Raw genomic sequence first — 23,692 nt, forward strand, 5'->3', positions numbered from 1 at the left:
TGTTAATACGTGCCCACCGCCTTAAACCCACAAGCTCTGCCCACTCGCCCGCGCCCATTCCATCCCATGTATACCGTGTAGACCATACTTCCTTGCCTGCATATGAACACCCGAACTAGGTAGTTACTTACCATCCTCAATCCACGGAACCCCGATTGACTCACCTCTTCCCTTCAAGCTTTTTCCAGGCCGACAAATTGCCTTGTCGCCGCATAAGGCAGGTCCTAATCTTCAGGATATTCCATGAAACAAAAAATAAAAAGTCACAATATTCCCGGGAGTGAAAAAGATACCGATATCCCGGTAGTTACTTTGAAGAAGCGGTTAGTTCAGGCTACCTCTTGTTCGCGCTACTGCGAACGTAGAGATGCTGACAAAGCCCCCTCGCTTGAAAGCGAACGGAAAGAGTCACTGATATTCTTTATACCATCGACAGCTTCCAATAATCAGAACGTGTACTCGAAAATAAAGAAAGTCTGATCGAACCACCGAGAGCTCCCACCCGAAGCCAAATGTAATGCAACCGATCGATAGTTACCAAAAGCTAACCGTCGAACCTATAGAAATGCGTTTGTGTATGAGTCAAAATGCGGCCCGCTGCAGCTTTATAGATCCCCAAAACACATATCCGCTCGTATCCGTGACCTATTACCCTTTTCGGGATGTATATATTATGAATTCACCATGATTCATTCCTAATCAAATTCAAAAATTTGAAGTTTTTTTTCTCAATCGAGTCCCGATCGAAGGTGCTGCGCAGTGTTTTTTCATCAATTGGCATCAAGTCAGCTTGGTGACACAACCCAGCTGGCCAGCCGATAGCTACGCTACGCAAAATTGACAGACAGCTGGGATCCCAGGTTATCTCGTAAACCAAAATGCTATCGCAAAATCCTGCAAGTATCCATTGCTGTTGTACGTGCTTAACCTAGGTAACTACCTTCCCTTCATTATGCTCGGGCCATCCGGATCGATAAGACTGTTACCCGTCTGCACCAATCCGTCCACGACTTACCCACAGCTTACCTGCCAACAAGACATTACGGAGCCATTGCCCCTCAGCCCAATTGAACAAACTGACAAGGACGGAATGAGAATTCATGCAATAGAGTCTATATATATACAATCCCATAAAACCACATCATACCGCATGAGAAGGCCGAAGGGTAACATGAACGTACTGCTCGAACCAAAGCGAGCAAAGGAAGCGCATACTTGCTATCAAAAGTAACAAAAGGAAAACGAACATAAGAGCATACCAGGCAACCTCTAAAACTACCAATGAGGAAGTAGCTTAAACACCCGGCATCACCATCATAATAATCATCGTCACAACTCCCAAACCCGCTAGAATCACCCCGCTCCCCCCATCATTCTTCTCGGGCCCCTTCTCCTTCCCCTCCCCACCACGTCATAACTCTGTTTTATTCCCCCTCTCAGCCACCGTACTCATCCCATCCCCGTTACCGTTCAAAAACGGCTCAAGCCCATACCACTCCACCACAAAAGCACTGACAATAACCGCCCAATCATTAACCACATTCTTATCCAAATGCGCTCCATCATCATCCATCGTATGCCAAACCGATGGGAACGGTGAAGCAATAATATGTAAAATATCCACCCCTCTTCTCAAAAACGGTATATGATCGTCTTCGATTTGTAGACCATCGGGGAAAACGGTTTTATCGCGGTCGGGGAGGAAGAGTGCGTGGTCTTTGCCGGATTCCAGGAGGTCCATTGCGCGTAGACGGATTTCGAGGTCCGCCATGTGTTGGTAGGCCCAGTGGGTAGTTTTGAAGTAGGAGGGAATACGGGGCTTGGGACCGCCGAGGAGGTCGAGGAGCACGAAGAGGTTGATCGAGGAGAGGTGGTTTTTGTAGGTGCTGTGGGCTGGGTGCATTGTTGATTCCCATTTGTCTGCTAGATGTCTATATCGTCCATATCAATCAGCTTAAGCCCATCCATCGATATCCAGATCTCTCAATTGAGAGAAAAAAAGAAAAAAAAAAGAGGGAGAGAGAGAGAGAGATAACATACCTCGCCCCGTAAATAGAATCCTCTGCAGTCCACCATTTAAACGCCTCCTCTCCATCCAACAACAAAACCATAAACCCAGGTTCATCCGCCATCGCGAACTCATCCCCATCCTTCTCCATCTGCGCCCACTTCCTCCTCATCGCCTTATCGATCGATTTCGCAACATGCATAATCATCGCACAAGGCGCCGCACTATCCGTAGCTCCAATAAAACCCTTCGGTTCAATCTTACTGTCATAATGCGCCACTAACACCAACCTCGCTATTTCTCCTTCCTGGTTATCATTCTTCTTCCATGGCGGATCTAACGTTGCCCAGAAATTACTGAATGGGACGGGATCTTTGGATAATACTGTTGGTTGAGAGAAGTTATCATAGTGGAGTGACCAATCCATGCCACCGAAGAAGGTTGTAAAATGGGCTAGTGCTTTCCTAGAACCTTCGGTGTTTACGACCCGAGGGATCAATAACGGCTTGAGGAGAGGTCCGAGGTCAGGGTGAAGACTGTCCCCCGGGGAAGGGATCTTTTTGAGACCGGCATCGGTGAGTTTGGTCCACGAAGTAGCGGAGGTGATGAAGCTGGAGAAGGCGAGGAGAGAGTAGGAGAGTAGGACGGAGGGATCAGCGATTATCCGGACCATCGTGTAGGACTCGTAGCTAGTTTTTCAAACTTCTTGGAGAAGCTTTGAGGTGGAAAGGTCGGTGTTATGGTGAGCCTGCTTACGATGGACGGCGCCTAGGAGGCTGACGGGTAGAAGAGGAATGGTCCGGTTGAAAGTGGAGGTTAGATTGGAGGTGGGGATGTCGAGAAGAAGCAGAAGCGCCGAGGAGACGGAAGAGCTTGAAATAGTGTCGTCTCCCCGCTGTTGTTATAAATATAACAAATTAGTTTCTCCGCGACTTAATTGTTTCGAGCGCACGGACAAAGGTGGACAGACAGACAGACAGACAGACGTATCATGAGTAACTGATTCCAACAGGTGTCAACAGGCTGGAACAATATGTAAACCGCAAAAGAAGAACAAGAAGATGAAGAGGAGTAAGAGGAGGAATAATTAAGAAGACCGTGTTACATTCGGAACGTGCGAGCCATTTACCCGGCGGATGGATGAATACGTTCGTCTCGTCTCGTCTGTTTCACAGCTTCCAATATTAATACCCAATACGAGGGTCAGGACTTTAGTCATGCCCTTAGCCTTATTTCCCTGCCCTGTCGATTGCATTTGTACTTTCCTTGCTTGCATAGAACTCACGATTCTTAAAGAGCGCTAAGCCGCATTCGGAGATGCCACATTCTATTAACTCTGGAAATGTGTTGCCGATGGCATGCGTTGTCGATGAGGTTGACGACGATATAAATTAAGAGTCCCGAGGTTGCCCGCTTGGGAAATAACTTGTAGTTCTACTTATCATCTCGAGATTTGCCAATCCGATTTTCAAATGCTCTCTCACCTAGTCTCATCCATCTTGTACCTCCTTTCACACCTCTTCCTCTTCCTCTTCACACGATATATGCAATTCTACCTGCCTCACAACCTCAATCCTCTACATCAACCTCTCCTTCGCCAGCATCCCCCTCTTAATTATAACCGCCTAGCTCCTCTGCAAGTTCTACAAGAGCCAAAGGGGACGGATAAGACACCGTAACCAACTCAAGAGCATGGGGGTACTCAAGGTGGAGACGATGATAATAACGGTGGGGGGAAAGAGTAAATAACACCACACGAGGTATATCACCAAACCTCCGAAGAGACGAGAAGGTTGAAAGAGGCGAGGGATTTGTTTGGTGGGTAGGGCGATTTAGCTGAGGCACTAAGATCTCAAATTCGTGCGGGGCGTAAAGAGGAAGAACAGGAAAAACATATGAGCAGCAGACTTATGTGAAGGAATATTCTCTACCGCCGAGGATACCCACTTTATAAACCCAATTAAAAACTAAAAGCGATAGCGAGATTCTTTGTTTTTCATTTTCAATGTTTTGCACTGCTATGGCGTTTTGCATTGGGTGTATTGGAATGGACTGCTTTTCATGTCATATTGCATTGCATTACATGAGAATTGAAATTTTGAAGCCTTTTAAGTCTTGTTTAGTATAGCTTGCAAGCTAGAAAAGCAAATCTCTCCAAATGCCTCTATAGTAGAATCTACAAAAGCAATTGTAGAAAATTTTTGGCATTCTTGTTCTATAAATCGTTTTCCTACCGACGCTCTCTCTAACGAATTCCCTTTGTCTAACAACCAATTCCCTTTGTACAACGAAGTTTCCTTTGTTCGACGAATTTCCTTTGTTTTACTACTTCACAATACATGTATACTACAATACCTCCATAACACAGACTTCCAACCGGGCGGCATAACCTCTCCTCAAGATGGCACCATCCCTCCTCTATCCTCGAGACCACAACCGAAACCCCTGCTACTGGACCTGTAACTGCAACTACAAGGATGCTGACAAGTAGGAAGAAGACACCATATTAAGCCTCTCCTCGACAAACTTCGTGATCATAGTAGAATTTTTCCTACCCGTCCTATTCGTGATAATCTGCATAATCACCTGCGGTATCATCACAGACCGAAGGGTGGCCCGGGGACGGAGGCGCGTACTCGCCCAAAATGCGGGTCGTTTTGGGTTGCAGGATTTGATGAGTCCCGTGGTTATGGTAATGTAAATAATACTGGACAAGTGGGGGAAGATGGTGGGGGTGGAGGTGGAAATGTGGGTTCTTTGGATGTTATTCCGGAGGAGTATGAATTGACAGATACCAGTTATGATGCTAGCGCTAGCTCTGATGGTGGTTCTGCCAATAGCTCCGATACTCTTATACCGGAGGAAGGGTATTAGGAGGCGTGAGTACGAACGAACCGGCACCGTTGCAAAGTACGACTTGGCACCCAAGTACTCCTTATGGCTTAGCTGGATATCCATCCTAGGTCACCTAGACTTTCACATATTACGAAGCTCATTCTACAATGCCGCAGTTTGTACATATAATGCGTATTACTAGGTACCCGTAAACGACTAGCACAACATTAACAACTTTTTCTGATATATACCCCCTTCCCTGTTACCTGTTACCGATTAGAGCCCCTTAGGGTTATGACCCTTTTGTTGGTCTACGAATCTCGCTTGGTAATGTGAGGTTGTGGTATGGGCTCTGGGAGCCAAGCAGCAGTCTAGCTGCCCCATCAGCTATACGCAGGAAGTATGCCGAGAATAGTATGATTTGGACGGTAGAAACTGGTTGTATTGTAAATAATATAAACGACAGGACAACATATAGTAGTATAAATAAGATAAAAAGAACCGAATGCCTAAGTGCCAGACTCCTTACTTGTTGACAAAAGAGATCTCTAAAAGAATGACTGCGGTGAGAACGATTTATAGAAACCAAAACGCCAAGAAGTGTTGAGAACAAAAATGCAACAGATCAGGTGTAACCATTCGCTGAACCATCTATATCCACCACAATAATTACATTAAACCGGAGCATATTTTTTTTTGTCTCTTTTTTTCTTTTCTTTCTTTTTCTCAATCTTCCGCGGGTAAATTGCAGGCCTTGAACCAAACCAGAGACCAGAAACTTTCTCAGAACCCAACCCTACAGAGCCTGCTCCCTCCGTCCCATATCACCAAGTCAAAGAGCAGAAACTCCTCAGAACCCAATTTTACAGAGCCTGCTCCCTCGACACCCCCACCACCCCCACCGCCAGTAAAGAATCCATCGGTCACGACTAGCCACGAGTTGCCACTCCTCGTGGGACACTACGCACGCTTGTACCGACCACCTGAGCCGTCCCATATCCACCAAGTCAAAGAGCAGAAACCTTCTCAGAACCCAATCGTCTACGGGATTGGGTTCTGAGGGTGTTTCTGCTCTTTGACTTGGCGGATACGGGACAAATAGCACACTCGGTGCGACTTTTGAGCAAATAACGCTACACGGCTAGGTGATTGATCGAGAAGAGCTCGAGCTATTTAGAGGAATTTCATCCGCGTGATCGGATGACTGTCATCAAGCCCTACGACCCTGAGCCATGGGTAGATCATATAAACCCCACCAAGCCTCTGGCCTCATTGTTTCGAAATATACTTATTACACATCCGAGCTAAAAAAACCCCGATTCAAACCGACTAAGGAAGCTTAATGATTTGGCGGAGAGGGAGAATGAGCTTGGAGAGGTTAATGAAGCTGGGTCTTTGAAAGTCACTGTTTTGGGAGGTTGATTTTGGCATGTTGCATATTTACATTGCATAGGTTAATCATAATACCGTGCACATTATTATTTAATTAACACTGAGGAATCAGGAGAACCAGATAGCAAGCCTATTCGCCAATTCGAGGTCGAAATAATAACTAACTGTTTAAATCCGCATCGCCATCGCTCGATACACGTCAAATTACTGACACCCGTGAATCTGTAGTCCTACATGGACGTTTAAATTTGTGATTGGTGATGGATTTTATAGACTTATTTCGATATCTGATAGCCAAAAAGAGATAAAACGATGGGATGAGTTTGGAATTAAGGGAATGGAGGGGAGAGTCGGTGATGGAGATGGGGGCTAGTAGTAGTGGTGCGGGGACGGGGAGTAGTTGTGATGCTGAGATGGAGAGGAGTCAGCCGCCGTCGTATAAGAGTGTCGAGGATTGATCTCCTTGGTCAAGGTCGATCTGATATCACCGTCGCAGGATAGTTATGGATCTATCTGCTTCGGATTGATCTAGATGCCGGTAAATAAAACTGCAGCTGCCCATATCGTGGCTGGGTGGGTGCATCAGTACGTTAAAAACGGAACAACATTGCCCTGCTCCAATCAAGCTACCTATTATCAAAAGTTCTCGCAAAGTCCACAGTTTTATATTAGACTAAATTGTATTCATAAGTCATATGATACTAACAATTTCAAGCAGTTCTAACGATAATATCATAATTGCAACAGCTAGAATTTTACCAAACCTGATCGGAATATCATAAAATATTAAATTCCCACCTAGCTTAACATAACTCCCCAGGCGAAAATAAGCTATCAATGCTACTGTACCTACCCGCGTGCTCATCTGTTCGCCCTATCGGTTTTTGATATCATTCCTGATATAGAATGATAGGTAAAAACAAGGCTTAGGAACAAGAAGTTTGATTTAAAACTTTACTTGCTCATCCCACCACCATCAAGCATTTCCAATCTTTCCTTCCCAATTAGCCAAAGTCATCCCCCGCAAAAGTAAAAATAGCCGCAAGGTATAGAAGTTTAATCCATAAAATATATCTGCAAACTGCCTAAGTACGTATCCCAGCCCGCCTATACGTACCGAGGTATATACCCAACCCCGAGATTCTCCCGAGATCGCATCGATCTCGATCTCAATCTCAACCCACCTACCATGAGCTCCTCACCCCTTTCAACCCTCCTATCGTCAACGCCGACCCACCCACCCCCCAACAAACCCTCTCCCCGGGACCCCAAGCCGAAGAATCCCGCTACGGCACAATCCCCATCACCGTCCTAGCCAGCCTAAGCGTATTAACCGCCACCGTAGCCATCATCAGAACTCGCATTCTAGAATGCCGCGGAGAGATAACAGATGGAAGGTCCACATACAATCCACCTACACCGCCACCAGAGAGCTATAATTAGCGCCCTACTATGCCAAGACATAGATATACACTAAGAGATCTAGAAAGACCGATTACGGTTATAAGGAATGGGAGGATACATAGGTTATCTTTGCAGATGATACCGGAGGATGAGGAAATGGGGATGATTAGGACGCCGAGTCCGGTGGCTAGAGTTCCGGGTTCGAGGAGAACAAGGAATGGGAGGGAGATACCGGGAAGGCCAACGGCGGGAAGAACGCCGTCTGTTGCGGATTCTGAGGATAAACCACCGTCTTATAAAAGTGGGACTGGACCGCCGACGTATGAAGAAGCTTGGGAAGGGGGTGCTTAGAGATGCAAGATATTTGCAATTACTACCATCTGTGACCAGGAGTATAAGACATTATATATATGCACCCATAATTACAATACTTCTTAATAATCAATGTATATAATGAAAAATATCTGGGTACCATGTGCTCAGAGTTCAATCTTGGACTAGTTTCAACCTCGCTACCTAAGATTACGATCTAGGAACCCTACCAATCTAGCCTTCCGATTGTTCGACACTGGCGTGACAATTCCAAACTTTATGAATTCAGTTCTGCTTTCAAACATCTCATTATCCATAACTCCAGAACCCATCGTACCGTCTCAAACAACCTCTGATCGACGCAAAATATGCAACATGTCTCTCTGAAACACTCTCTAGTTCTCTCAAATCTTCATGGCCATCTTGTCGTCTTTTTCCACAATTTATGTTTCTAAAGAGGCAATACCACTTCTTTTTTCGTAATCCTTTCTGTAAGAATACTAAATTCAAATCAAGGTTCCAATTTTAACACTACTCTCTTATTTTGTCAAGCAGCGGCGGTACATTTACCCTTTCGACAAACCGAGGATGCCCCCCACCAAACACTCCTAGCAAACACCACCGGCAACAGAAAAAATACCTGGTATAGACACCACAATCGGTGTCTCAATCGCAATCGGTGCATTATTTTTATTAGCGTTTATGGCTTTTATCATACCAAGGATAATACGACATAGATGAGACGTTCTGGCAAGAAGAAGGAGGGAGGAGTTTGGAAGGTTGGAACGGAGAAGGGCTAGAGTTGGTGAGAAGTGTGGGAGTAGTAAGACGGGGTCTAATGTTTCTAGGAATACGGTTGGGAAGAAAGAGGAGGTTGTGGAGCAGAAGGGGGTAGAATTCCTAAGCCGTTGCCGGCTGTAAGTGCGAGGCCGTCGGGGGGATTTCAGCGGGCGGAAGAGTGTCATGGGAATATATCTTCAGTCAGTGAAAGTAAGGCCAGCATTACCAACTGAGCTTGGTCAGGGTCACAAAATATCACCCCAAAAAAGGAAAGAAAAAATGGGTAGCATAAACCTAAAAGTTCCATTCCTCAACTTCCTCGTGATCACAGCGCCCAGCTTCGCCATAGCATACCAGTCTTCAACAGGCGAAGCATTAGCACCAAACAAGAAATGCAAATGCACTCCAAAAAAAGAGAGAGAGCTCGACTAGGAAAAATGCCAACTCTGATGTCAAGGGAGGTATGGCAGAAACGAAAGAAATCGTTGAGGGAAGGGTTTATGCCGATTCCGGAGGCTGATGAGGAAGAAGAAGCGGCTGTAGAGGAGAAGTTGGATGGGGTTATGGAGGGAACGGAGTATTTGGATCAGGTTAAAGATGGAGTGGAGAAGTTGCAGAGGGAGCTCTGACGGATGATTCAACGGATAGTGTTTAAGGGTCCCTGACATGAATCGAGCTTGCAGCACAGCAAATCCTAGACGTTGAGTTCACGGTGAGCGCATGATGTGGAACCCCGCTTCTAGCTGGTCGACTCACCTGCCCTGGACACTCCGATCGAACCCGTTCGGAATGTTTTAAGTTTTCTTTGATAGTTCTTATCTCCTTTTCACGTTCGCGTTCGTCAAAAGCGTTCTTGCTAGCATATGTACGGCTGCTCTCCGCTTTTTATCTAACTGCATGCATCCAAACGATACCATCGCCCACCATACAAAGCCCGTTTCTTGCTAACATAGAACCTTTAAGAGTTTATTCTCGAGTCAATGTGCAAAAGGAGGTAGCGAACTTCTATATCAGCAAGCCACAATGATTTACATTCCAGAAGAAATAAAAGATATAATTACGTTTTATCTTCCAGATCAAGACTTGAAGACCCTTCGCCTCGCATCGAGAGAATTCCGGAACTCGGCTTCTCGTGAGTTATTTGGGAAACGGAATCGGTTGATCCTGGGAAGTGGGCGGGACAAAGAGCGCCAATTCGAAGGTGTCCCTGCCTTCGCGGGAAGCCTGAATTCAGTATATCTTAAACGGAAACCTGTTGAGATCTCTCAGTTACACACGTACCTCCCCTCTCTGCTCCCAATCGCAGAGTATTTTGATGTTCTTGAGTACGCGCCAGTCGTTTGGGATACCGGTATGTATTATCCCTTGTTATATTCATTTTATATCATAACCATTACGTGTGCTTCCTCTAGGATGGCTATTGACGTCATTCACCTAGACCTTCTGGGCGTTCGTATCGGCACGCACTCCGGTGAAGAAGATGGGTTCTCCTATTCCTTTCCATACACCGCTAGAAACTGGCGAGAAGAGCGGGGTTATCAGTCAGGAGAGGGAGAGGAGTTCGATGATATCGATGATACAGACATCTGGGTAGACAAACCATACGTCATACCGGATAGGTATTCTACAGATAAAGAGAGAGTTGACGCTGCGGGTGTTCTTGAAAGTTTGTTAAAGAGCAGGAAACAAATTTCGAAAGGTCAATAAAGGCTCTAAGACAAATAATCTCCGCTTTACCACCACTAGGAAGAGTCACTATAGGTGCCTGGATGTGTACCTCTTTGAACAATTTTAATACGATGTAAGCTAGGAGACTTGAAAAGTTTCCATGAACAAAGACCTATTAACGCGAACGATTAATAGGGGCAAGCTCATGGAAACTCATACGACCAGAATCAGGCGGATAGAGCGCGGAGCGTGGCAGAACTACCAAACACTAATCCCAATACTTCATGCCACGAAACAGCGACCCGCGGAATTCCACTTACGCATTGCCCCTGCATATCCCTTCATCGGGACAAATATGTCGTCGGAATTACTGAACAGCAGTATTTACGTGATGAGCAATCTCCAGCGTTTACGAGTCTCTTTCACTCGGGGAACAAAGTTGTTGAGTTCTTCGGGTGCCCACACGGTCCCAGGAGCCCTCTATAAACTCCTGAATAGCTGTAAGGGCTCTCTGAAGGCCCTTTCGCTCGACTTGGCTATTTTTAGCGCCCCCGACACCGGTATCACAGATCTGAACTGCATCTTAGGAGGAAATAAGATAAAACCAATCATTTTTCCGAAGCTCGAGGAATTATCCATCCGCAATTTGATAGCCCCAGCGGCAGACCTGGAACGATTGATCGAATCGCATAAAAGTCTCCAGTGTCTACGCCTGTGTCAGGTCTCCTTTTACGCTCATGCTTACGATTGGCAAAAACTCTTTGCTAATATCATAAACCCCTCGAACATTCATAGGTTATATTTATATAACGTTATGAGCGGCCTTGGGAATACCACAAGTCCTGAGAAATCTCGCGCCGAAGAGTTTACTGAAGGCGGTTTTTCTCTTTCAAAGACTTGGATCCCAGATGGTTGGAAAAGTGTTCCCGAGAATATATACGAACGAATAGCGAGTGGTGCCGCATTGGTTAAGGAAAATTCCAAGTTTGAAGTTTTTAATTCTAAAGATTACCCTTTATTTGTTATGAGGCGGGATTATGATATATTTGTGGATCGGCAAATATATGATGACTAGAAAGCTCCACCGTATTTATCCCCGAGGATATTCGGAGGGTATTCGGCATAAGCATTTTATTCGTGTAGCAATAGCGTTTATTTGTAATAGAAAATTGTTCCGCCACGGCTGCGCAGTACGTATCCAGTAATTAATGGTCGGTTGGTCAACAACTCGAGAATATAATATAAATACTTATATACCTAACTAGAAGAAAGACTAGCTAGCTTGAGCACTTGCTTACGAGACTTTTACCAACTTTCCAATGTCTTTGCGTGGACTAGAAATCACGAGGAATATGGAGAATTACGGCTATTGCAATTTTCTAGTAGCGTGCTTCCGTATTATATTAGCATATAAGTTTGAGGCTGAGTGATGTATATGTACCTGTATCCACGTACATACGTACCCAGCCGCCGGGTATTGAATGCCTCGCAAATCCCGTTGTATCCCTCCACGCCTCAGTAGATACTACAATTTTCTCCACCGATCAAAGTTGATCTCCAAAACTCTGAGAAATAACTAAAAACATGGGTTTCCTCTCGAAAATCAAAATCCGGAATCAAAAGCCTCTTCGGCTCGTTCGCCGGTTCTAGCGGAAATTCCTCCGGCAGTAGTGGCAAACAGTTTGGACAAAAGGATAAGACCATTATAACCGCCATCGCTGGTATTATCGAACTAGTCATAATATCCGTAGCCATTGTCGCATTCGTTAGCAAAGTCCGAGCCATTCGAAGAAAAAAGTGCTTGTGTTATTGAAGCTTTGAATAGAAAAGATCATGGGGATGTTGAGAGTGGGGAGTGCAACGTTCAAGAGAATGGAGTTGTGAATAGGTCGGTTGGGGTTGATATCGGTAACAAGAGCTACAACGAAGAAAAATTAAACTTCAATATTGGAGGAGGAGGTCCAAGTGGGATCTGGGATCAATCGGATTATACACTATCAGCAGAAACGACAACAGCAATGTCTGAATCAGTGGGATGCTCGAATTGTGCGCAGAATGGGTCTACGGGGTGTGAATATCGCACCGGGGAGATTAGTTCACAAACTCCGATTCCCGAGGCTACATTTGTCTCGTACCCAGAGGCTACCTATACACCGAAGTTATTCCTGAGGTTGTGCTGTCTAGTCCTATGGCTGTTCCTTTACCGAGCGTGCTTGCGGAAGTGCAGACTTCAAATAGTCCCTTTGTGTATGCGGAGGGAAATATTGGGATTGAGGATGGGGGATCGGGGCATACTAGGACTGGCGTTCAGAGTACTGGTCTTGAGATTCCGCCATCGGGGGAGTTTAATGCCGACAGTATATTGAATACTAGCTGAGAGGCGATGATGTTATCGGTATACCATCTGGATACCCTTTGAAGTTTTTTTTTATTTAATATTACTCAAAAGCTCATTGTCTTTGAATGTTTTTCTCGAGTACTCGTGATGTTCAGGTTTTAGATCTCCTACTCGAACCATTCGACATCCACGAAAACGTAGCTGGCGATAAATTATAATTTAAATATTCAGTACACCGTTTTAATAGTAACTCAATCACGATTGTTGTAGGAGGGAATCAACAAACTCGGAGGCTAAAATAGCAACATGGTGATTTGGATGCATTTGTCACGGCAGGCAACACAAGGGAGCTGTTGTATTTTTCCATGCCAACTTCGAGACATCACGACTCTCGTGGCGGGTGGTGATACTACGACGAATGAGGATGGGGATGATACTGAGACATCACGTTGTGAGGACGGAAAGACTAACGGGAGTACAGAGAAGAAGAGGAAGGTAGTATTTCAGGGTACAAGGGTTTATAGGGGGTGTGGGTTTATTAATGGGAGTGATCCGAGTTTAAGGGCTGAGGAGGAGTAGATGAACGAAGCGGGAGTTGGAGTAAGAGACGGGATAAGCGGTTTAAACAAGGTGGAAGATGACTGGCCGTCGAGATTGAATGTCCACGTGGACAGGTATCGCGTATGATTACTTAAATAGACTAGTATTCGCGATAGATTGGCTACCGAGAGGAAGGCGTGATGGTTTCTGATAGCTATGTACAATTATTGAAAGAAGTTATGAGGTTTTGAGGGTTAGTCAGACGAGGGCCTGCCTGTGTAACTGTTTTCTAAAGCATGAAAGCTTTGATTTCAGAGTGAGGAAGGATACAACGGAATGTTAGAGAATCGCAGCCACAAAATGGCTGGCCTGGCGATGTCTTAGATTCTTATACATCCACCGGACGGCGTATACCAGAACATACGGAGTAAATCCCCGTCGAGCTGAAACAGTTCCGAAGAAACCGAGCTAAATTATCTTCCCCCAAGAATTGGCGCCGCCGTCTTGACGCCAGCAGGTTTAAAGCTCTTAAGTAAATAGTGTCCGGGTTTAAGATGAAAAATAACTGTCATTTCTAGACTCTCCAACTGCCATCCATTATTAGTTCCTTTTACCCCTGTCATATCCTATAGAAGTCATGTTAAGCGATGGCGGCCTAGTAACTAAATATTATCGCCATCCGCTTTTAAATCTCATTGTCGCAAGTACCGAAAAAAAAGACATGGATGCATATTAATACTTACCAAGGGATGACTGTGGCAAAAGAAGACGTAGGAATCACTGAGGCTCAAGGGATCCATCCCTTCGGTAAAACCCGACTGGGTAAAAACAACAAAAACAGCAAGAACATTCGTAAAAGGAGTGGATACCCCTTGTTTCTTATTTCTTAGATTTGTTTTCTCCGGAGGTGGATACTTTTTTTAAGCTTATTTCCCGCGCTTTTAGGAGCTCCAGCTTAGATCTGGCCTCAAATTTAATTCTTACTACCGCAAATTTGGTCCCTGGGCCAAAAAGAAAAACTAAAGGGAGACCGAGATCTGGATCTGGGTTTTCGGGTTCAGAGAAAATATAAGACATCTGACGAGTGCCAAAGGCGCCAAGCCGTTCTCTGTAACAGGGATTATATCATGGCGGTCTCGGGATCCCTGCAACGAGCGTTTGAATGCAGGTTCCCGGCGCAAAGCCCGCCATTACCTCACAGAAGTACTGCAACTGTACACGCAGTTAATATCCATAGGGCGGTATACTACCTTTCTTTGTATTCAATTATAACGGTATCTTTATACAAAATAAAATAAAATAAAACAAAATAAGTAGGGAAAAACAGCATCATGAATACCATGCCAAGCACCCTCGAGGGCGTTACACAAAACTCCACCCAGCGGTTCTAAACGGCGTTGAACAAGTTTGGTTTAGTCTCAGTGCGCACTCGGACTAGCCTCTGAGCCTCGAAGCCCTTCCAGCCCTTTTCGGCAGGCAGTTACGTCTACAGTGCATACCCTGCGGCTCAGGGAAAGACACCTCCCGGACGCCCTTGATTCAATTCGGTCTGGCCTGGTACGAGCGTTCGCTGATTCCTAGTCTTTTTTCTCGAGCCACAGTTCACGGCTGGCCGGCGAATGGAGGGCTAATACAAATATCGTGGGTTCGGCACCCTCTGGTTTTCGGAAAATTTTTGATATCAGCAGCAGTTCATTCTATATTCCCTTCTGTTCTATTGGGTCTGGTTACCGATTTTCTTATTTAATATATTATTCCTTGCTTTCGTTTCTATTACACTCTACGACACTCATAGCTGCAGGCAGCTACGTCCGTTCCCTATATCACCACCTATACCCAAGAATACATCCCAATTACAAAAATGAAATCTACAACAGCAGGCCTAGCCACCCTCCTCTCGTTGGCGGCATCGGTCTCCGCCCACGGCTTCATTTCCGAAGTACTCATCAACGGAAAATCCTACCCCGGTTTCGACCCCTACAACGGCAAATATGCGGATGGCATAACCCAGCCCTGGGCCTCACAGCAAGGCCAAAACGCCGATGGGCCCGCAATCTTTCGTTTCCAAAACTCCTTGCTCTGCCAAGTCGGTGCCAAACCCGCTCCAAAAACGGCCGCCGCACCGGCTGGTAGTAAAATAACATTCCACTGGAGTCAATGGCCCGAAGCCCACAAGGGACCCATTCTTACATACCTCGCCGAATGTGGCGGTGACTGCAGCGCTGTTGATAATTTGTCGCTCAAATGGTTTAAAATCGAAGAAGCCGGCCTTCTCGACGCCGCGAAGAATACCTGGGCAACAGATCTAATGATGCAACAAGGTGACGCATGGAACATCCAACTGCCAAAGAACATAAAAAGCGGGAACTACGTCATGCGTCACGAAATGATTTCTCTCGAAAGCACAAATTCAGACGATGGCGTTCAATTCTACCCTACGTGTTTCAACCTCGAGATTACGGGCGGGACGGCTCAGTCGAACCCGCAGGGTGTTTCGCTCATGCAGGTTTATCAAAAGGGTGTTCAGGGCCTTAACGTCGGTACCAAGAGAGGTGATCCGGCCGTTTATAGCTACACACCGCCTGGTCCGCAAATCGATCCCAGCATCGGAGCTACGGCGAGCAACATGGTAAACACCGGTGCCAGCTCCAACGGCAGGAAACACATCTATCCGAACTCGAATAAAGACCCTTACGCCACCAGCGGTCAACAACCAAGCTACGACCCCTCAGCCGGGAAGAATAACGCAGGAACCACGCCAACCACTCCAACCTACGAAACCCCGAATAATAACAATAACGCTCCAAACTACGGCACTCCGACCCCACAGAAAACCACACAAGCACAAACGGGATCCAGAGCCGGTGATGCAAACCGTAAACACTGCGACGACGGATACGTTCAATGCAGAAAGGAGCAAGGGAGAAGAAAGTTCAAGCGCGGTAGCATCGTCGCTCGTACCCCTCAAGACCAGAGCTATAGAACCGAATACTGTTATCAAAAGTGGGAGGTCTGCTTGAATGCTGCGCTTTATGGATCGAGCTCTCAGCCTACGGCCAACACCAACTATGGCCAACAGCAGCAATCCGGTAACAATGGATACCAGCAGCCGGCGAATAACCAGGGCCAATACGGATCCTATGATACCGGAAACCAGCCTGATGGCTATGAATACCAATCCAACGGAGGGTATAGCAATTACTACTAGCGAATCCTGTAATCTTTACTCTGTCGTGAGCTCCGAGCAGACCTTGTAATTCAGCAGTTAGGGTTAGATATAATATACATAGGGTGCAAAAGCCCGTAATACCATTCCGTCAGTACGATCGCAGTAACACCGTAAGGGAGACAACTTTAACATAATCCCAACTCTAACATGCACGGTGAACTTTTGTTATTCCGTAACATGAAGTATGCAATGCAAAAAGCCATGTTTCTTCTTGTGAATTCTCATAATACAGTACAAACTTTTGTGGCCTGGCTACCACCCCGACTCGGTTTTAAACTCCTCCTTCCTGCTCAACAAACGAATGTGATCCAGGCGATGAACGCAACGAGCGTAACTCACGTATTAAACGGATTCTTCCTGTAATGGTCCGAAATGGTAAAAGCAACATCCAACGCTTGTTTCTCGTTCAGTCTAGGATCGCAGTAAGTTTGATAGTTCGTGGACAGGTCCTCGTCGGTCAGGCCTTCCGAACCGCCAACGCACTCGGTGACATTATCCTGCGTTCTTTATCAGTACAGACGGACCGTACGAAAGGATGGATTAAAAGGTACTTACGCCGGTGAGTTCCAGGTGGATACCGCCCAACCAAGTCCCCTTTTCCTTATGAATCTTCAACGCGGATAGGATCTCCGACATAATCGACGAGTACTGTCGTGTTTTCAAGCCGGTTCCGGGCGATGATCTCGTGTTTCCGTGCATCGGGTCGCATTGCCTACCAAGACCCCCCGTAATCAGTACTCCCTCCGTATTCATTCGAAGCTTCAGACATCACCACCTACCAAATAACCGGATGACCGGTCTTCTTCACAGCCTCGATATGCCCCGGTAGAATACTCTCAACCTTATCACATCCGTATCTAGTAATCAACGTAACCTTCCCGGCCTCCCTCCTAGGATTGACAATATCCAACAACTTTCCAAATTCCTCCTCCTTGAATGACGGCCCGACTTTAATCCCAATCGGATTCTCGATCCCTCTGAAATACTCAACATGCGCACCATCCAACTGTCTCGTCCGATCTCCAATCCAAACGAAATGTGCGGAAGTATTATACCACCCTTCCTGCCCACCGTTAACACCCGGCGTGGGAGCCCATTTCCTCGTGAAGCTCTGTTCGTACTCAAGAAGTAGGCCTTCATGGCTAGTATAGAAATCGACGCCACGCAACGAGCTGGCGGTATCCGCACCGATCGTTTTCATAAAGCTCAGACTGTCGGTAAGAGCTTCCACCGTCTTTAGATACTTGGCTTTGACTTCGGAGTCTTGAATGTGAGATAGCGACCAATTGAACGGATGGTGCAGGTCGGCATATCCAGCGCCGAGACGGGTTCGGATGTAGTTCAGGGTGGTCGAGGAGTGGAAGTACGCTTGGACGAGACGGGAGGGCTCGGGAGTACGTTCGCTTGGATCGAAGCCGTTGATGTTATCGCCTCGGAACGAAGGGATCTCCTTGCCGTTTACGATTTCCGTGGGTGACGAACGGGGTTTTGCGAATTGACCGGCGATACGACCGATACGGACGACGGGAAGACGGAGACCGTGGATGAGAACCAACGACATTTGCAAAAGAAGCGCGATCTTGGCATCGATTTGTGATTCGGTGCAGTAGTCGAACAGTTCGGCACAGTCTCCGCCTTGGAGCAAGAACGCCTTGCCCTCACAGACATCCTTCAAGCTGGATTTTAACTTGTTGATTTCGGTAGGGTGGACGATCATTGGCAACGACTCGAGCTTCGAGAGCGCCTTTTCGAAAGCGGCTTGGTCGGGGTAGATGACTTCTTGCTTGATCGGCTTCGATTGCCAGGACGAGGGTGCCCATTCGTTGGCTATGGCTTTGGCGGCTTCGGGTCGGACGGAGTCGGCGAATGAGGTTCTGATACGGGCTGCTCCCCGAGCTGCCTCGCTGAGAGGCAGGTGTACCGGAGGGGTCGTCATGATGCGACTGTCAATCGACGTTTGTTAGCGGCCCAGAACTCACTTCCCGTCGTCTTTATCGATAGATGTCGGTGGGGGTGGGTCGTTACCGAAGGAGGGGTCTACCGCGGCGAACCGAAAACAATGCGACCGAGGACAAAAGCTGTAGAGATCGCGAAGCTTTTAACTTTATACCCAAAGCTTCAAGACGGATGGAAGACGAGGAGAGGTATGAGTCACTATTTCTTGAAACGCAGGTCCGGAGCAAAGGCAGCGGTTTACCGGCGGGTATGGGTTTTTTGCAGGGGAGGAGCGCGGGGCCTTGTCGGCTGAATTCTCTCGGTCGGAGACTTTGCAAGGTTTTTTTTGGGGACGGAGGGCAAACAAGGTTATCGACGGCTGTTCCTGGCGGATGTTACACCAAATATACATAATTCCTGCACGCTCTCGGTCTAGGGTATCTTACTTGTCACGGACGGTAGCGAGGTATAGCGCAGTCATTAAATCCGATTACATTCCTTTTTAACAAGAAATTCCTATTAATATCGTATGGTATAACTTTGGCTATGTTCGCATCCGTATGAATCCAGATCAAGAACTCCGACGAGAGTTGAGATGACATAATATCCATTGGGATTAAACGCATGCGCGGGCTATGGGATGCGGTTAATATCCAAGTTTAAACATCACAGGCGACGGAGTAGGTTCGCAAATTCGTTCGGTATATAGCTTGGAAATATTCCAATTGATGTGTCACTTATAACTCCTTCGCCGATATGCTACAAGTCGTGAAGACGATAGGCTCCGCATCCTCACAAAACCCAAACCCGTATGCCCTCCAAAACTTCAGTGCGCATGGTATATATACTCACGAACTCGTCTTCTTCGAAACCCCCCAATGCCCTCCCGCGGCATCAAACGCCGCCTCGAACCCATTCCAAAACCTACTCCCCGTATTCACAAACACCCGTTCGTAAACCCCCCCACCGGGCCCGCTAACAATCCCCGCGGTATTCGTCGCCCCAACATACGCCGGCGCCGTGCCCTCTATCGACGACTCCGCAGTAGCATTATTCCCCACCCTCTTCGCCGTAACCACGTACCCCGCTAACGAACCCTGAACATCCGGAACCTTCAAGTTTATTTTATAAGAAGGTGGGATGGGGATCGGTACGTCGGGCGATGATAGGTACATTTGTGTGACGCCTGTGTCGGCCAGGAGGGAGCCGCTGCGGAATTTTCCGTCGTTGACGGAGACTTGGAGGGTGGCCATTGCCCAGTCGCGGTAGTCTGTTGCGTTTGGTTGTTTTTGGAGGGATAGCCAGCGGAAGTTGTTTATGTTTGTTGAGGTTAGGCCCCAGATGAGGGAGTTGGAGCGGACGATGTAGCCTATATCGAATATGAATACTTTGCACGGACGGTGAGTAATGAGAAGGGAAATACAAACCGAGATGATATTTATTAGGATTATTCCGTCCCGCCACATTCCGACCATTCACTTCGTATACGTTTAAGAGCGGATTCTTATCTGGCGTGCACATGACCATCCCATCCTGTTCCCTACCGAATCCGACGCCCATGTACAAACCCGTTACATTCCCACTCTTTTGGTCCGTTGGAGCGGTACACACCGATCCCTGGTCGTTTGTGAATTTGGGACAGATGTAGTATGTGTCGAAGACTAGAACCGGTACTACGGCTTTTAGCAAGTCGGTGAGCGTACCGTCTGCTGCTTTGCCGTGGAATGTTAATGTCGTGGGGACCCAGTGTCCTTTTGATATATATACCATCAGTCAAGAGTATCATCGGTGTAAATACTCCCCCGCCAAGCTTACCGGAGTATAATTTCTTCGATGAAGATAAAAACTTCCACCCTCGTTCGTACTTCACCGCCTCGCTCCAATCCCCATTAAACCACTCAACCCACGTTCCTTTCCCAATCGTTATCCCCGTCTACGACAACCAAATAAACCAGTCAGCCACAAAAATCCTTCAAATAAATATAAAAATCGAAAAAGAAATGTGTTGTTTTTGTTAGGAGCACCACCCACCGACCCGGTATCCATCTGCACCCCTGAATCTCCTGCATACCGGCCGTTGATAGTCACCAACACCGATGGTGGGCCGTTATTCGGAAACCGATTGGGCGTTACAAACGGTATTTCGACTGTGGCACCCACGTCGTCGGGTATGCTGAGTTCGATCCAACTCTGACAGTTGATTTTTTCGAAATCTCCGGGTTTTAAGCCTAGAGATAGGTTTATGTCGTCGTTTCTGCAGTCTATGGATTCGACAAGGGTGGCGAGGGTTCGTGTTTCTGGGGTACGCATTTTGGAAGAAGAAGAAGAAGTGGCGAATGGGAGGAAGCAACAGTGGTGATATCAATCGTTTTGAATTAAAGCTTTGGACTAAGGCAAGCTGGTTGGCGTTGAAGCCGGGTTCTTATAGGATGGGAAACTTGCTTAGCTTATTTGCCAACGGGTAACAACGTCGCACAGGGGAATGCAATTAATTACGTATTCCCATAAAGAAGGCGGAAACTTGCATAATTAATCGTTCGAAGACCGAAAGGTTACGGAGCCATTACTTTTACAAATTTTAGGTTCGAGATGGGAACAGCCATGCGAGTTCTGAGCCGAGGGGTGCAGGGTTCTGTGGCACGGTATCTTAGCAATGCAACCGCAGCTGGTATTTCTCTTAAATTCCATCCCAGGTCTGTTTGCGGATATCAAGATTGATAATTATTCTATCGTGTCTCGCGGATGAATCAAGTGGTCTAGTTGACAATAAAGGTGGCTCGAGAGCGTTTTTGACGGAACATCAATTGGGGTCCGTATGCCACGCGAGAAGTCAACGTTCATAACTTCGTTATATTAAATGCTACCGATATGAGCTCTACAAAATGCAACATTGTAAATCTACAAGCAAAATAATCTAGCATTGACAGGAGAAAATACATTAACCAACTGCCCGTAACCCATTATTCAACAGCGCGTTCTGCCCAGAAACTCCTGTTAAAACCCCATTCAACGCCTTCCCCACAATCAACTTCTTTAAACTGGCCGGATCCAACCCCGGATTCTTGAACAACTCCACCGCCATCGCCCCCGCCACGGCCGGACAGGCCATCGAAGTCCCCGACATAGGTTCCATGGCCTGCGGCCCCTTATTGGAAGTACTGACAATTCCATCCCCAGGCGCATAGATGTCAATGCATTTTCCAAAGTTTGATTGTTCCCATCTTTGATCCACGACGTTGGTGGCACCGACGTTGATTATTGGTAGAAGTTGCGAGAATTGGGCGGGAGAGAATTGACAGGAGTCGGTGTTATCGTTGCCGCCGGCTACTGCTACGTGCATCCCAGCTTGGGTGGCTCTTTGGAGGGCTTCGAAAAGGGGTTGGGCGAAGCCGGGGCCGCCGAGGGACATGTTAATGATTGAACCTATCACATCGATTAGCCTCATCACCTGAAGAGACGGAAATTTATAGAATCGAAAAACGAACCTTTAAACCCCGGCTGCCCCCTCCTCTGCAAATGCGACGACAGCGCAAAATCCACTCCAGCGACAAAATTCGACAACGACCCCCCATTCTGCGTATCCAGCACCTTGACCCCCAATAAATTCACATTCTTCGCGACTCCGAAGGTAGTAGACCCCACCGTCCCCGCCGTATGGGTCCCATGTCCGTGTCCATCCGTAGCATCATTTCCAAAAGCCGTAAACACCATCTTTGCTCGACCTCCAAAGTCCGCATGTTCGGTGTTGATACCAGAATCAAGCATGTATACATCCACGCCTAGCCCGGAAGATCTTTCGAATTGGTAGTTGAATTTTAGGTCGATTACCTGTCTACCGTTTGAGGTTAAGGGTTGGGCGGTGGAGATGCGGGCAAGGTTCCATGGGGCGGTGCTTTGTTGTACAACTTGGCCTAATTGATCCTGTTGCTGTCGTTTCACAACGGGAAAGCTCCATTTGTCATCCTTCAAACTATGAGTTCCGAACGACGTATCGTTATAACGCTGTACTTTAACAGTCCACTTCACATCCTTTTCGATAGATAGAACATTAGGAAGCGAAGCTAGACTAGCAGCATCCGTGCTTTTCATGTGAGTCGTAAAGGCTCGGAATTCCTTGCCAAACGTACGGAGGTCGCCGTAGTTCGTACCGAACGTGTGCTTGTTTACGGAGATCGAGTGGGCGCGGGACGTCATGTTGTAGCCCATATCTGTGAATACTTGACCCCACGGACGCTTTTCGGTCGGGGCCAGGACGACGATGTATTCGTCCGTGTCGTCCGAGGATGCTGCGATTGGGTTTACGGGTGCGGCGAGGGTTGTAGAGAAGGTACCGAGGAGGATTGAAGTCGAGATGAGGAGTGAGTACTTCATTTTGGGGGTTATCAGGATCAGATACGGCTGTTCTATCGCCAGCAATGGTTTTTTCAAATATAATATTTAGATCAATAAATCGAAAAAAGAAAAGGAAAAAGAAAGAGTGAAAGAAAGGAAGTCACGACCGGCGTGATAATATCAATATCGAAAGGGCCCTGCCCGAAAATTTTTGTGGATTGAAGATCGATACAATATCCGCTACCCTAGACTTCGTCATAGGTACGGGATCGGAGTATATATATATAACAGCCAAGAAAGCAGAGCTCCACGGTGGAGGTATCCGCATGCGCCGGAAACAATTTTCCGAGATGGTACGGAAAGATCATTCGAGACTTCAAGCGACAGTGGTCATTTGAAACACCGACGAAGTTTCATACACAGTTGTATTCATACATCGTATAAGCCTCGGGTGATTCGAAAATACCATGTTCGTTTTCATCATTTTGCAGTATTTTTTACATTCTGCAAAGGCACAAATGGGGTCGTGTTGTCCGATGTTGCATGTTGAAACATGTGCCCAGTGTGCTGGAGGTTCTCCGTTTCAGACTTAGACTCGTCACGAAACCTCGGATTCCTGTTAGTCCGATTGGTAGGTTTCTTAGTATGCAAAGCCATGTAATGCGAGCAGTATATAGTTTGGTTCGCCAATGGTATTACCATATCATGTCTGATTGAGAGTGTGGTTGACGTATAGCTATGCCTACAGTGTTATCGATGCCCAGCTAGCACGCATATGGTATAGTATTGAAAATCAATTCTTTTGATAGTATCAAGGCATGTAGATGCGCAAAAAAGATACCAGACACTACCCACAAGCACCTAAAAAACCAATAGCCAGTGGTCCTACAATCGCGCAAACGCCTCTGAGATCTTTAGA

The 23,692-nt window shown here is 46.7% G+C and overlaps 6 protein-coding genes across 6 annotated transcripts; 3 read left to right on the forward strand and 3 right to left on the reverse strand.

Annotated features, from left to right (window-relative positions):
• Positions 1 to 1,411: 1,411 nt before the first annotated feature.
• Positions 1,412 to 2,681, reverse strand: DFL_004479 (uncharacterized protein; the record flags this gene model as incomplete). The annotated part of the gene is made up of 2 exons (XM_067633579.1): positions 1,412 to 1,931; positions 2,041 to 2,681. 2 exons carry the CDS (start codon positions 2,679 to 2,681, stop codon positions 1,412 to 1,414), a joined length of 1,161 nt encoding a protein of 386 aa, XP_067491734.1.
• A 1,728-nt stretch (positions 2,682 to 4,409) lies between these two features.
• Positions 4,410 to 4,882, forward strand: DFL_004480 (uncharacterized protein; the record flags this gene model as incomplete). Its single annotated transcript, XM_067633581.1, has 2 exons — positions 4,410 to 4,495; positions 4,612 to 4,882. 2 exons carry the CDS (start codon positions 4,410 to 4,412, stop codon positions 4,880 to 4,882), a joined length of 357 nt encoding a protein of 118 aa, XP_067491735.1.
• A 4,872-nt stretch (positions 4,883 to 9,754) lies between these two features.
• Positions 9,755 to 11,474, forward strand: DFL_004481 (uncharacterized protein; the record flags this gene model as incomplete). Its single annotated transcript, XM_067633582.1, has 4 exons — positions 9,755 to 10,082; positions 10,170 to 10,397; positions 10,478 to 10,532; positions 10,595 to 11,474. The coding sequence occupies 4 exons, from the start codon at positions 9,755 to 9,757 to the stop codon at positions 11,472 to 11,474; spliced, it is 1,491 nt and encodes a 496-aa protein (XP_067491736.1).
• A 3,664-nt stretch (positions 11,475 to 15,138) lies between these two features.
• DFL_004482 (uncharacterized protein) lies at positions 15,139 to 16,485 on the forward strand (the record flags this gene model as incomplete). Its single annotated transcript, XM_067633583.1, has 1 exon — positions 15,139 to 16,485. One exon carries the CDS (start codon positions 15,139 to 15,141, stop codon positions 16,483 to 16,485), a length of 1,347 nt encoding a protein of 448 aa, XP_067491737.1.
• Positions 16,486 to 16,841: 356 nt separating this feature from the next.
• Positions 16,842 to 20,751, reverse strand: DFL_004483 (uncharacterized protein; the record flags this gene model as incomplete). Its single annotated transcript, XM_067633584.1, has 9 exons — positions 16,842 to 17,003; positions 17,062 to 17,218; positions 17,286 to 18,449; positions 18,532 to 18,584; positions 18,936 to 19,074; positions 19,294 to 19,810; positions 19,869 to 20,192; positions 20,257 to 20,374; positions 20,473 to 20,751. The coding sequence occupies 9 exons, from the start codon at positions 20,749 to 20,751 to the stop codon at positions 16,842 to 16,844; spliced, it is 2,913 nt and encodes a 970-aa protein (XP_067491738.1).
• A 628-nt stretch (positions 20,752 to 21,379) lies between these two features.
• On the reverse strand, positions 21,380 to 22,812 carry DFL_004484 (uncharacterized protein; the record flags this gene model as incomplete). Its single annotated transcript, XM_067633585.1, has 2 exons — positions 21,380 to 21,864; positions 21,927 to 22,812. 2 exons carry the CDS (start codon positions 22,810 to 22,812, stop codon positions 21,380 to 21,382), a joined length of 1,371 nt encoding a protein of 456 aa, XP_067491739.1.
• Positions 22,813 to 23,692: the final 880 nt, after the last annotated feature.

Source organism: Arthrobotrys flagrans, assembly GCF_004000055.1.
Source record: "Arthrobotrys flagrans strain CBS H-5679 chromosome Unknown unitig_0, whole genome shotgun sequence".
NCBI classification, from domain to species: Eukaryota; Fungi; Ascomycota; class Orbiliomycetes; order Orbiliales; family Orbiliaceae; genus Arthrobotrys; species Arthrobotrys flagrans.